The 13,627-nt window shown below is 50.2% G+C and overlaps 4 protein-coding genes; all 4 read left to right on the top strand.

Moving 5' to 3' along the window:
• Positions 1 to 545: 545 nt before the first annotated feature.
• Positions 546 to 4,620, top strand: FFUJ_00926 (related to MAP kinase kinase kinase Wis4; the record flags this gene model as incomplete). XM_023569629.1 has 2 exons in its annotated part: positions 546 to 4,026; positions 4,079 to 4,620. The coding sequence occupies 2 exons, from the start codon at positions 546 to 548 to the stop codon at positions 4,618 to 4,620; spliced, it is 4,023 nt and encodes a 1,340-aa protein (XP_023424600.1).
• A 644-nt stretch (positions 4,621 to 5,264) lies between these two features.
• FFUJ_00927 (related to cytidine deaminase) lies at positions 5,265 to 5,912 on the top strand (the record flags this gene model as incomplete). XM_023569618.1 has 3 exons in its annotated part: positions 5,265 to 5,617; positions 5,715 to 5,796; positions 5,850 to 5,912. 3 exons carry the CDS (start codon positions 5,265 to 5,267, stop codon positions 5,910 to 5,912), a joined length of 498 nt encoding a protein of 165 aa, XP_023424599.1.
• Positions 5,913 to 9,655: 3,743 nt separating this feature from the next.
• FFUJ_00928 (uncharacterized protein) lies at positions 9,656 to 10,702 on the top strand (the record flags this gene model as incomplete). The annotated part of the gene is made up of 1 exon (XM_023569607.1): positions 9,656 to 10,702. One exon carries the CDS (start codon positions 9,656 to 9,658, stop codon positions 10,700 to 10,702), a length of 1,047 nt encoding a protein of 348 aa, XP_023424598.1.
• A 1,110-nt stretch (positions 10,703 to 11,812) lies between these two features.
• FFUJ_00929 (uncharacterized protein) lies at positions 11,813 to 13,238 on the top strand (the record flags this gene model as incomplete). XM_023569596.1 has 2 exons in its annotated part: positions 11,813 to 11,896; positions 11,946 to 13,238. 2 exons carry the CDS (start codon positions 11,813 to 11,815, stop codon positions 13,236 to 13,238), a joined length of 1,377 nt encoding a protein of 458 aa, XP_023424597.1.
• Positions 13,239 to 13,627: the final 389 nt, after the last annotated feature.

Here is a 13,627-nt window from a genome sequence, read left to right as displayed (position 1 = left end):
TATCAGTGGTAAGAATATATACAGTCACGACAGTAACACGCTATTAAAGACAAACAAGGCTCTACGAGTCCTTGCCCTAGGTATGTAAGCCGGTGTGGTACAAGAGAATTGACAGTGCTGATTTTTCCCCAAGGTTGGTAGATTAGTAGTCATGATTTGCCTTCCCAATGTCTTTATGATAGGTATGATAGGTCTGATCCGATAGTTTTGCCACACCTTAGCCACAGTTAATGCGCCATCAGGCTCTTGAAGCGCGATGATTGGCTATGAAATTGCACGCGCTTCTTGGTTGCCACTCCTCCATGCGATCCATCTCGATCTGCTTGCATCAAGAGCTCCCCAAGCTCAACCCCCTCTCCATGGCCATCTTCGAACCCTCGTAAACTCTTCGACCACAACTCGAGCGCCGACAAAAAACCGTTTAAACTGGCATTTTCCACAATCACAACTATATTTTCGTATCACTCACGACAAGTCGACGTGAGGCTGAGGGGCGCTCATACTTCCAACTCCACCTGGGTGCCAGCCCAGACACACCCTTTAGGATGACCGAGTCATCGCCCCGAGCGGTTCGTTTTTCAGGTACTGAAGAAGATGACCGCATCGACAAGAACAGGAGTCATCGGCACGAAACTCCAATCGAAACCAACGGCGATCCTCATGCGACAGAACGTCAGGACGAGCTGGGTAATTTATCCCGATACGAGACATCGGGCCACACAGGGTCATTGACTTCTCTGCTTCCTGGGACGGTCATTAATGGTGCCCCAAAGTCACAGAGAGTTGCTGCTGGTGACGACGGCGCGGCCTATACACCCAATGGCTCCTGGCCGCAGCGACCATTGGGTCCGGCGAGGACACCCTCGAACACCTACAATCCTGCCACCTCCAGGAAACCAGTTCATCCGCCAGTTACACCATCCTTCACAGAATCAATCCGATCATCGTCTAAGACGCGCCCACGGCAGAGTGAGAGCAGGTTCCGAGCACAGGAGCGAGCATACGTACAGAAACTTCGGCAGGACAATAGTGGAGGGTACTTTTCGTCTTACTCGAATTTGAATGGAAACGATTCGGACTCAGAAGGCGAAACTCCCTCGTCAGAGGGTCCATATGACGATCGCTTCGACCAGGAGACCATTATGTTTTACGGCAACGACAACCTTCAGCCCACGGACGAGGATTTGAAAGACCCAGAGAATCGCGAAAGGCTTGAGTGGCACGGTATGCTTGAGGCTGTCCTTACCGGAGATGTCGTACGGCAAGAGAAGAAACGATTGATTGGATCGGCCGATCAACAGGCGGGTAAGAGCGCTCACAAGACCGAACTGTGGCTGGGCATCCGATCCAAGGTTTGTGGAAGACATATCCCTGTCCAGAGACGCATGTTGGAGGAATCTCGGTCCACTCTTGACCGTACCCTCGACGAGATCATCAACTTCCAAGTCAAGGGTGAGAGCGAAGCAGGAAAACCACCATACGAACAAGTCAAAGACATGGTGGCCAAGATCGAGATGTGTGAAAACCTATACCCTTCTTGGGCTTCACTCGCAGCAGAACACAAGGCAGCAGACTCTGCCACATTCAAAGAAGCCCATGATGCTATTATATCGTGGTACAACACCAACGAAATGATAAACACGGAACTGAACATCCTGAGGAAGTGGGTGGGGAACGATGAGCTCGACTTTACACGGACTAAACAGCGATCGCCAGCTGTAAACGGTATAAGCAGCGACGAAACATCCTTCCTCGACCGGCTAATGAAAGAAGACGGACTTCAATCTCTTTACAACGACGACAATGGGAACCTTGAAAAAGGAATGCTTGCACCCATATCCACCGTCATCAGCAAGGCGAAGGACACTCTTATTAGGAATTCCGAGCCGTTCCGCAAACGCCACCTACCACCATATCTCGAAGAGCTTCTTACTCTTATCAGCTTCCCTTCGCGTCTCATTGAAGAGATCACCCGTACACGTCTCGCTTATGCTAGGAGAGTTAAGGAATCTGCCCAGCAAAACCCTCTCATGCAGGATCAAATGATCTCCCAATTTCAGCTTCTGCTCAAATTTGCCATTCGAATCAAAATCGAGTGCACATCAATTGCGCACCCGGAACCAGGCTGGGATCTACCACCTTGCATCGATGAATCTTTCGACCAAGTTGTACTGGAAGCGTTGAAGTATTACTTCAAGATGCTAAACTGGAAGCTAAGTGGAAACAAGAATACTTTCAAGGAAGCAGAACTTTTGTTTCAAGAATGGGATTTCGCCAACGAAATCGGTAGCCATCTGCAGCGAGGCCATATTGAAGTTGCGGAGCAGTTCAGCTCGCTCACATTCAAGGCTCTCAACAGACTCAGCCAGACTTTCGAAAAGGAGTTGCAAGCAAAGCCCAAGGAAACCGCATCGGAGATGAGTAAGCGTTACAAGGCTTGTCTCGACTCCGTACGAGTCCGCCAGCGGATGCTCCAGCGATTCACTCGAATGCTGAACGACAACTATGAGCACGCATCCGACTACAGCATATCCTTCCCACCCGAGACCATGCAAAAGTTCTACGACCAATTGGTGGCTTCGGGTCACTTTCAAGTCGACACTCGTTTGCTTGAGCAAGACAACACATATGTTATCGCATCACCCGAGTTACGGGAGAGGCTGGAAGATATACCCGTTATGATGGCTATTACTTCCAAGGACCAGTTTCCCGACGAGCTCGGTGAGCAATATGTCCTCATTCTCCGACCAGAGGATCCTATCAATTGGTTCGGCGAAGTAATCGAAGTACCCTTACGCGACCTGAACCTCGACCTAAAGCGAGGACACATACGCCTCTGCGCTTCTAGTCCCCAGACCTTACACAACGCGAGGAGGGCGTTCCTTGACGCTGTCGATATGCATGTTGACCTTGTGCAGGAATCGAGGTCCAACATCCACAAAGTCAACTCAAGATTGACAGAAACGAGGCGGGTGGCATATAAGCTTTCTAATACATTCATGGACAGTGTTGAAATCATCAGAAAACAGGCTCGGGGAAAGGACTGCCAAGAACTTATTCAAACATGCTTCGTTTTCGCCACAGAGTTTGGCCAGCGTTCGTTACTCTACATGGATAGCAACAGGCGACAGATGAACAATCTCAAATTGACCAAACTTGCCCTCGATTGGGTGAGCTTCATTTGCGACGACTGCGTTGCATCTGACCGAAAGACCTTTCGATGGGCCGTACTCGCGCTAGAGTTGGCCATGGGCATGACACGAGGCCGTCACATCCTTGCACTAGGCGAGGATGAGTATTCCAAGCTTCGTTCTAAGGTCGCAGGGTGCATGTCTCTTCTTATTTCTCACTTTGATATCATGGGCGCCAGATCGAACCTCGCGGCACAGGCCGAGAAAGAACGAATCGAAGCCTTGGTGGGACAGTTCCGCAGGCTCGACAAGAACCGAATGCTAAACGACGAAGAGGCTTCACGATTCATCACTGAACAGCGCATGGAGGAGCTCGAAAGGGTTGATGAGTATCGACGCGAAAAGGTTGCAGAGCGACAGGGAGTCGGAAGAGTACTGGAAGGTACTAATGAAGTCGACCGATCGTTGGCGTACCTTTCATCATCAGCCACCAATGTTACGATGCGCTGGCAGCAAGGCCAATTCGTAGGAGGCGGCACATTTGGCAATGTCTATGCAGCAATGAACCTTGACACGGGCCATCTGATGGCCGTCAAGGAAATTCGACTGCAGGATCCCAAACTTATCCCACATATCGCCGAGCAAATCAGAGAGGAGATGGGTGTACTGGAAGTGTTGGATCATCCCAATGTGGTATCATACTATGGCATCGAAGTGCATCGAGACCGAGTGTACATTTTTATGGAGTTTTGTTCTGGAGGATCTTTGGCCAGTCTCTTGGAACATGGTCGAATCGAAGATGAGCAGGTCATCATGGTATATGCGCTTCAACTGCTCGAGGGTCTTGTCTATTTGCATGAGAGCGGCATTGCCCACAGAGACATCAAGCCCGAAAGTAAGTGGTGTATCTTGTGTCCCTAAATGTGCTGAAACTAATAACGTTGTAGATATTTTGCTCGATCATAACGGAATCATCAAATATGTGGACTTTGGCGCCGCCAAAGTTATTGCTCGACAGGGCCGTACGCTTGCTGGCGAGAAGCAAGCAACATTGGCAAACCGATCCATGACAGGAACGCCGATGTATATGTCACCTGAGGTGATCAAGGGTGAGAACCCTGGTAAGCCTGGGGCCGTCGACATCTGGTCTCTAGGCTGTGTTATTCTGGAAATGGCTACCGGAAGAAGGCCATGGGCACAGCTCGACAACGAGTGGGCGATCATGTACAACATTGCGCAAGGGAACCCGCCCCAGCTGCCACCTACAGATCAGCTCAGCCCTCAGGGAATCGACTTCCTGAAGAAATGTTTCACAAGAGACCCTCGTAACCGATCGTCAGCAGTTGAGTTGTTGCAGCACGAATGGATCACGTCGATCCGAAGTCAGGTTGTGGAACCGGCAACGCCAAGCGACACAAGCTCGGCACAGTCGACGCCAACAGTCAGCTCGACCTCAAGTAGGCTTGGAGGATCTGATGGGTTTTACTAGACGCCGGAATCCAGATGAAATGAACAAGAAGACCTACAAGAAACGCAAGTTGGGGACAAAGGATATGGAAATGATTTGGTCGGGTTCGTTCAAGCACCAGTCTACAACCGCTCGCCGAGCAGTATGTATGAGCGATGAGTTTGGAGTTTTGTGCTGCTCTGTGTCATACGTACGTATTTGTAATGAGAATGGATGGCAGCAATGTAGGGAAAAGGTGCATGATGGTCATGACAGTAATATTAGACCACGAAAATGAGAAGATGCTGATAGCATCTGATAATACATATTTGGACACAACTTACATAGGTACATACTAGATAGTCTACATGCCTAGTCTGTATACCCTTGCACGCTAGAAACGATAGTAACCTACCTGCCTATTACTGAAGGAAAGACATGATAAGCAATGTGGTATCATAGGAACCAGCCGAAGGGTCCGTCATTTCGGCGCTCAGCCCCGCATTACGGAGGCGCCCGATGCGGAGACGTCCACGATAAAGGGCCCGCCCGTGTAACGAGTGACGAGTGACACGGAATAGGATATAGTCATCAATCGCCCATTGCCACGAACCCTTTCCTCTCTTTTCTTCTTTCCCTCCCCTTTCCCCCCTCTTTCGCACTCTGCTTTTCACCCACATCATATGATGGAGACCCCAGAGACTATCTCAAAAGGCGACACAGCCAAGACGGCTGAAGTCTGTTCAGCCCACGGCATTACGCCGAAAGAGTTCTCAGAGCTCCGTGAGCGTGCAGTTGCAGCCAAGGCCACAGCGTACTGCCCGTACAGCCAGTTCCGCGTCGGGGCCACGGTTCTCTCAAGCGAGGGTGAGCTCACGAGCGGCGCAAATGTGGAAAACGCGGCGTATCCTGTGGGAACATGTGCAGAGCGCGTGGCCCTTGGTACAGCTGTGACAAGCGGTCATCGTGGGTTCCGGGCCATTGCTGTCGCAACTGATATTGCGCCACCGGCGAGTCCATGTGGAATGTGTAGACAGTTGTGAGTTGTTACTGGGGGTGTCTTTGAGAGAGTAGCTGAAGATGAAGATGACGATGGATTTGACTAACAGGTGAGTTGTGTGTTCTTGGTGATGTAGCATACGCGAGTTTTGCACGCTGGATACACCCATTATCATGTTCGATAAGAATGAGGATTTTGTGATTGCAAAACTGCGACAGGTTAGTTGCGCTCTGTTCCCTTTGTTCTTGAGTTGGGGGTTGACGCTGTGTAGCTTTTGCCAATGTCTTTTGGACCTGACCAGCTTCCACCTCCGGGAGCACCAGGAACAAGATAGGGGAATACTAGGGACTCATGAAGTGTCTTGTATATTGTTGTTGGATATGAATGGGTCACGGCGATATTATGTGAGAGCATCTGATCTCTGCGAGCGCTCCAGGAACTTTGGGTACAACATCCTCTCTTAGCCTGCGTCTGTATGTGTATCAATGGTCAATAAACTGAGCTGCATTTACAGGCGTTCCTTAGACCGTGTGCATGTGGCTGATATTGGATGATTCGTTTCAGGGCCATCCGTGGCAGTTGGTAACGAGAGAGGAGATATGAGAGCCCTCACAATACATACACGATGGTGAACCAACAGTACTGCTGCAGGTGAGAACCACTTGTAGGACATGCCATACTGTGTCTGGTCGAGTCGTGAAAGAAATGATGTACATGTGATCGTCTCGACGGATGACCTGCTCCTTGTCACTTTCAAGTTGCAACCCTCTGACAAAACATCCCGCATGTAAGCGGTTGCGTTATATACTAACGTTAAATCCCACGGAAGCCGAGTTTTGCGCGGTATTTCTCAGTAAATCAAGAAAATCGGCATAATGCCGAGTAATGCATTAGTACTGAACTAGTAAATAAGATACGACCTGAGGTACTAAGCTACCTATGCATACAGCCAGAGGCCTCTTCTTTGGTTTTATACGACGAGCCACCTTCAGTTTAACAGAACAACGACGAATGAAGGTACGAAAATGCTCTACTGCTTCAGGTCAGCGAGCGCTGATACGAGAAAACCATGACCAACGGCATCGGAGCATTCTGTTGGCGGGAGCTAAATATGGAACTGTCATGCAGTAGCGCAAGGTCCCTGAGATTAGAATCAAAAGATGAGGAATCTGGGGTCGGGAACAGTGAGGGTTTGTTGAGAAGTGGTATTTCATACGAGTCAAGAGAGCCAAACCATATTATAGATTGGGGGGGTCAGCCGATGGTTGCTGGCTCAACCTTGGGCGTGAAGTATCTCTTTTTGATGCATTCACAAACCATCACTTCGCATTGGGCAACTCGAGACACGACGTCATGGCGACCAGGGCAGACATTCCTCCAGAGATAGCGCCCAAGCTACGACATTACACCCAATGAGCTGGGCCCATCCTCGTTATAGCCATCCCTCAGCCCTGAGCCATCACTCACTATCCCTGTGCAAGGGTCTCGCCAGGATCAAGGCGCTCGCCAGTAGGAGCGCAAGTTCGGGCGTCAAGCGATCGATATGAGTGAGAGCTGGTTGGTTCATGGTCATTGGACTCTTAACTGACTCGGTGGTACCTTTGAGAACAAATTCAGTGGCTATTGGCTTTCCGATTCAGGACGAACGACCATCAGTAGCGAGTTGAGCAGCGCTAAGGATAGGGAGATGAATGCAATGTAATGCTCGTTTGCCACGGTGCTATGTAGCTCACTGAAAGAATACAGTGATGCGTGGACAGGAATGGGATTGGTCGACTTTATTCAAGCCTCCCAGGTACAGACAGACCGACTTGCTATTGACGGCGCAACGGGCAGCACGCTATCATGCATGCTCCACGCCATGTTCATGCTTGAGCCATGTTTAGGGAGGGAGGAGAGAAACTCTATGATCTTTATCCCAAGTGACAAAAAAAAGACTTGGGGGAATCATAAACATAGCGGCCTGCTTGCTGAACTTATTTTGGCATCTTCTATTTGGTCTCGATTTTTGCTTATTACTTCCTGAGACCACTTGAGGGTTTTTACATACAAATTATTCCCTCGACTCCCGTAGATCCCCAGTTGTTTTTATGTACATACAAAAGGCTTCCGGCTTCTCACCCGCAGAGCCCAGCATGGGGCCCGGGCCTTCGGTCTCCCCCGTAAAGGCTCCACGAAGCATGAGGGCCCCCGGCTCCTGAAACCCGGGCGTCGAGGCTTCAGTGAAGGGTTTCCATGACAGGCGGCGTCTCTTTTGGAGGCGCGTATCGTGAGTGGCTGACGGTTGAAGATGAGCGGTTTGAACGGTCTACCGGATTAGGCAACCCAGTAGTACTGAAAGTGGCAGAGTGCTCATCTTATTCGAGATCTAACTGTAATTATTAATGCTCGTGTCACGTTCTGGAAGGGCGGTGTCAAGCGTTGAGGACCGCTAGTTTGGGCCGATCTATCTGTATGGATCGCCTCATTGAGATACTCGGCGAGTCGTCGTCTCGTCTCGCGTACACACATACTGTACCAAGACAAACGAGGCAATTCAAGCGACGAGTCCGGGTAGTTTCCACGGTTCCGAATGGTTTATGATGCTTATTAAGAAGGATTGGCTGAGTTGCCATCTGCGTGAGCATGCTGTTGATGTGGAAACGGAATGTGATGTGACTTGAAGGGAGGATCTTAAAGGTCGTGATTGTCGTTGAACAATGCGCATACATAGGACACCCCGCGCGTCGGACTGCATCGCATGACATTGAATAGTCTCGGGCCATTCCATCTCATTTATTAACATGGCTGTTATTATACCTGTCCTGATTCCTTGGTAGGAAACATGGCAGTGTCAGGTATGTCAATGGGAAGCGGTGGCGTTGGCGGATGTTGTTTTGTTTTAGATTCAAAGAGACCCTTGTATGTAGAGACAGCGAGAGATGACTGCCGATTTGTCAACGTTGCAGGTACTGTAATGCCATTGAATAGGTAAGCTTTGTCTAAATCTGCAGCTATACGAGAATACAAATACAACCATCCTATTGTAAATAAAACCGTTATTACTCTCTTTGTTCATTTTCTTTCATCGAAGCTCCCAAACTTTCAACTATTCCTGACCGTCACATACCCTGAACTAATCGCCCAGGCTCAAATCCCCGCTAAGAGCCCCTAGTGGATTCATCGCTCGTTCCTCCCCAGGCCTTGGGCTCCAGAAGCCCAGGTATCCCCCCCACTACCTAGCGGAGGTACCTCACCGAGCCATCAACCACTGGTACTGGAGTTGGTACTGGTGGGTGCCCTGACCGTCGGAACCACGCGCCCAGTGTCACTTGGGTCTCCCTTTACAGCCGCTCGTCTCGCTTCCATCTCTTTACTAAGGTACATGCTCACTCGACTTGACTCGCCTCTCAAATCACTTCTCATCTTCTCTTTCAAACGCCTCCACGTTTCCTCATCTTTAACTCCCTTTCTCCTCGTTCTTCCCTCTTCGTTTCCCAAGAGGGTTGCTTTCTTCTTTTTCGTGTTGTCACGTTTCAGCTGACCTACCGCGACACCGCCTTCGAGAGCTGAGTAACTGAGTAGCTGAGTTCGAAGTACAGGTCCCTCCGCCCTTCTCCTCTCAACCCCAACTCCAAGCTCCCCTGCCTACACCACCACACCTCGAGCTACAACAGCTACAAAGCATAGCCTCTCCACCTACAACAAAAAGCCGTTCATATCACCTCGGATCTATCTCAAATCTTGATCCACCCCCGCCTTTCTGCCGCGCTGAATGCAGTACCGCACTCTTGTCGCCAGCTTGTGATTGCTTCACGCCCTATTGCTGCGCCTCTTGTCCAAAGCAACCCGAACTTGCAGCCGCCGGCAGAGCTTAGTAGAACCGCCGCTGACGATCATTACTACCGGGTCGAATAAATCCCCCAGAAATCCACGCCATTGCTCGTCGGCCAAGACTCGTTCAAGTTTCGGGCACCACATGCCACCGTTTATCTTCTGACGAAACTGGTTGGTCTCAACTTCCATCCGTGCCGTGCCGTACCGTATCACATTGTATCGTATCGTATCCTGCCTCCACCCTCGATTACCAATTTCGAAATGGAGCCAGTTCCCGAGACAGAGCGTATGGAGGAGTTCCGTCCTACTCCTACTCCAGCACCCGCAGCCGTATCTGCCTCTGCCTCTGCATCTGCTTCATCATCATTGTCTGCTTCACCCTCACTCTCTCCAGGGTATCCATCGCTGCGACTTCAGAGCCCCAGCGCCTTTTCCAACCTCAGCATCGAATTGCCTCGAAAGCCGCCAAACCTGAGACGAAGCACCGACCCCAGTCCAACATCGCCAGCTTCACCATCTTGGTCCGCCACACCCTTCCTTCCGTATCGACCACGCACCACTTCTCCGCTCTCAGGCGCTCATTCTAGGTCTCGTTCTACAACGAGTCTTGCGCCCCCAATGTCTCGTACTCAATCCATGCCAGGCGTCAATGGATCAGGCCATATTCTTTTTTCGCCCCAACACCGTCCTGGAAGCCCCTCTGGATCTCCTAGCAGAGTCCGCATTCCACGAAAGCATGCCGACGAAGCTTTCCCGCCAATTTCTCCAGTTCGAACTTCAGTTCTCGAACCTGAGCAAATGCATGAGCGACGAAGTACCTCTCCCATCATGGGCGTTTCCACAAGCACCCCCGCCCGACTACGACGGCCATCTTCTCCTCTTCGAACATTCACATCTTCGAGCACTGGCTCTCTAGGCACATTTCCATCTACACCATCCTCTTCTATTTCCTCAACATCCTCTTATCGAAGCTACGATGCCCTTTCCGGAAGCTATGGCACAACTTACTCGTCAGTGCCCTCCACGCCAACGTCGACCAGGTCCCGAAGCCCCAGCATCTCCAGCTTGGAAACAATTCCGGACACGCCTGATGCTGAAGAAGCAGCGCTGGAAGCTGAAAGAATTGCCCAGCTCAAGGCCGATGCAGATGCTGCAGAGGGAAATGAATCCTCCGACCTGAAAGGAAAGGATGCCCAGACGCGAGGCCGTACGATGGGTTTCGGCTCTAGAGACAAGCGAAAGCGTTGGAGTGTGTGCGGTGCTGAGCGAAGAGGAGATCTCGATCTTGAGACCATCTGGGAGGACTGACGGGCGCAATGCCGAGGCGGAGCCAGAACCAGAACCAGATGAACGATTGAGATGAAACATGTCAAGAGGGGCCACGGCGTATGACGGACTTGATTCGAGCTAGCCTGGGACAATGCTCGATTTTACATGATTGCATCACGGGGTGGCAGGTTATTGATGATTTTTGCGGCATAAGCATATGGTTTTTTGTTGTTGGTTTTTTGTTAGCTTTCTACAAAGGGCACGACGGCGATTGCGTGGCCCTCTTGATACCCATTCCTGCACGTATGGACTGTTCGACAGGAAGAACCACGCAGACACACACATACACACACACACACACACACACACTATGATTGACACACAATGATACTACTTCACCCACAGATCACGCCAGTTGAATTGGCCGTGAAGGGCACACTTGTACTTACTTTGCCATGAGACGAATCGCGTGCACTTCTTGTTATCTTGATCCGACTCACCAACACGTTGTCTTACCACGTGGTCGTGCAACTCGTGAAGAGTCAAAAGCACGCGAGATGAATAAATCGCCCTTTATCGAACCGACGACATATGAACAATAGATTATTACTATTACTATCAATCCCACGTTCACCTTGAATGTGTCTCATGTCAAGTTGTCGAGCAATAAGGTTGTCGCTGTCGCGCTCCAGGGGCATAATTGGCAAATGGAATATTCATAAATGTCTTTGATTCCCTGGCCTTGTCGACGAATTAATTGCTTCTTCCGCCCTTTGTCCCTATTGTTCCATCAGGATCGAGGCTGTTTGGTTGGTGCGAACTCCCTTGAATCGATGAAGTGCCCCCGCTTCACCACCAAAAACGCCGCCCTTCTGTATTCAGCAAACATCCCTCGTTCAATATAGCACCCTTTCTGACACCAATTTGTTCAATATTCAACATCAATATTTCTAACCCTTTGACCTATTCACAACTCCCTCAGAAAAACCCTTGGGAAAATGAAGCCGTACTTAAGGACGATGGGATGCGTCCCGAAGATGAATATCTCACCACCGGACTCAGCATCGCCTTCACTCTCACAAACAGCCTCACATTCTCTTGGCTACTCTCACTCTTGTCTTCAATATTCATAGAGCCTCAATCTAAAAGATGCGTCTGCCCGCAATTGTTGGTGCCGTTGGCCTCCTGGGCACGGTAGTCGAAGCTGCTCCCCGAGGTTCTTGGTTTAGTTCTGTATGAGGTTCATCACTTACATTAGTAAACATGATCTAACATTTCACAGTTCCAGCACCGTCGAGTTGCTCGGTCTCCCGATGGAAACGCCTACGACCCTCCGAGATATACTCCTGCGAACAAAAGCACTCCTATCAACACTTACACGCCCCCCAGGAACACAACTACACCGACTACTCACTCAACAACTCTTGAGCCAAGGATCCAGTGCCCTTCCAACTACGTTTTTGTCTCTACTAAGACTGTCGATGTCACTGTCACCGTTACTGCTTCTCCTGATGGATCTTACTACACCACTTCTGTCTGCCATGACTGCATCAAGACCCTGACCATCAGCAACACCATCTACGTGCCCCCTGGCAAGTATGCTTCTACCATGCCATACGGTGAGAAGAACACTGGATATCCTTATCCTGCCAACTCGACCTATGGGGCGCCCTATCAGACCAAGAATGACTATCCCTCCATCAACTCTACTATTGGATACTCTGCCTCTACGCACACCGGTTACAAAACTCCTGGCCAGAGTGCAGTCTACAGCGCTGCCGATGGTTACGTCTCTCCTCCTGTTTACACTAAGGCGGTCTATACCAAGCCTGTGTACTCGGACCCTACTTATGGTAACTCCACTGGCACCCAGTCAGGCTATGTCCCTCCTGTGTACACCAAGCCTGTGTACACCAAGCCCACCCTGCCTGGCAACTCTTCGACTTATGAGACTCCCATTTACACCAAGCCAGTCGATAGCCCCATCTACACGCCTCCGGTTTATACCAAGCCAGCCTACTCCCAGCCTATCTCCCAAAAGAATTCATCCACCGTTGACCCCCCTGTCTACACGAAGCCTGTAGAGACTCCTACATACATGCCTCCTGTTTACACTAAGCCGGTCTACTCTCAGCCCAGCAACTCTTCAACCGTTGTACCACCAGTCATCTCGACAACTAGTGACGAGGCCGTCTATACCCTACCAGTCTACACTAAACCCGTCTACACACCGCCTGTCTATACTGATCCTGCTGCCAGAAGCGAGTCTTCTGAGTCCTCTACCGTTTCCATCCCTACCAACTCGACAATCCCTCCTGTACTCTCGACAACATACCAGGATACCACCGTTCTTTCCACTGCTGAAAGCACGACCACCAGCGCAGAAACGGAGACACTCCCTGAGACCACCACATCTGCCACAACCAGCTCAGAGGACCCCCCTGTGATCCCAAAAACATCTGAGGACATTATCAGTACCATAGAAACAACGACCTGCGAGACCGAAACTGAGATTGAGACTCCCACGACGAGCGCTACCGAGACATCCTATCCGACGCCAACTGGAGCTGACTAGGAGCAACCACGACAAGGCGGGCTAGGTGCGGCTGTGAAGATTGGGCTGGGATTCAGCACTTGAGTCAGTAAAGATAATACTTTGATGATATAGCTCCTTTGTACAGACAGCATTTTTGGGTTTGGAGTTGGCGGATTTTGTTTAATACCTAATTGGGGTTTCGGAAGAGTGTGGCATAGATGCATACATGGAATGGTTGGGATACGAGACAGTGGTCAATACTGTTAATCTAGAGGGAGGGAGTATGATGGATGATACTTCTTTGATGTACTTCGATTCTATTTGTTTTAGTTAAAAAGTATAACATGTTCGAGCGCTTCGCAATGTTTTGTTCTCAGGTGGCTTTCGCGTCCGCGTAGTGAAGTTCAGGATGCTTAGGGAGGAAAGAA

This window comes from Fusarium fujikuroi, chromosome FFUJ_chr01 (assembly GCF_900079805.1).
Source record: "Fusarium fujikuroi IMI 58289 draft genome, chromosome FFUJ_chr01".
Taxonomy (NCBI): domain Eukaryota; kingdom Fungi; phylum Ascomycota; class Sordariomycetes; order Hypocreales; family Nectriaceae; genus Fusarium; species Fusarium fujikuroi.
The sequence above is the reverse complement of the archived record's forward strand: the minus strand, read 5'-3'. Positions and strand labels throughout refer to the sequence as shown.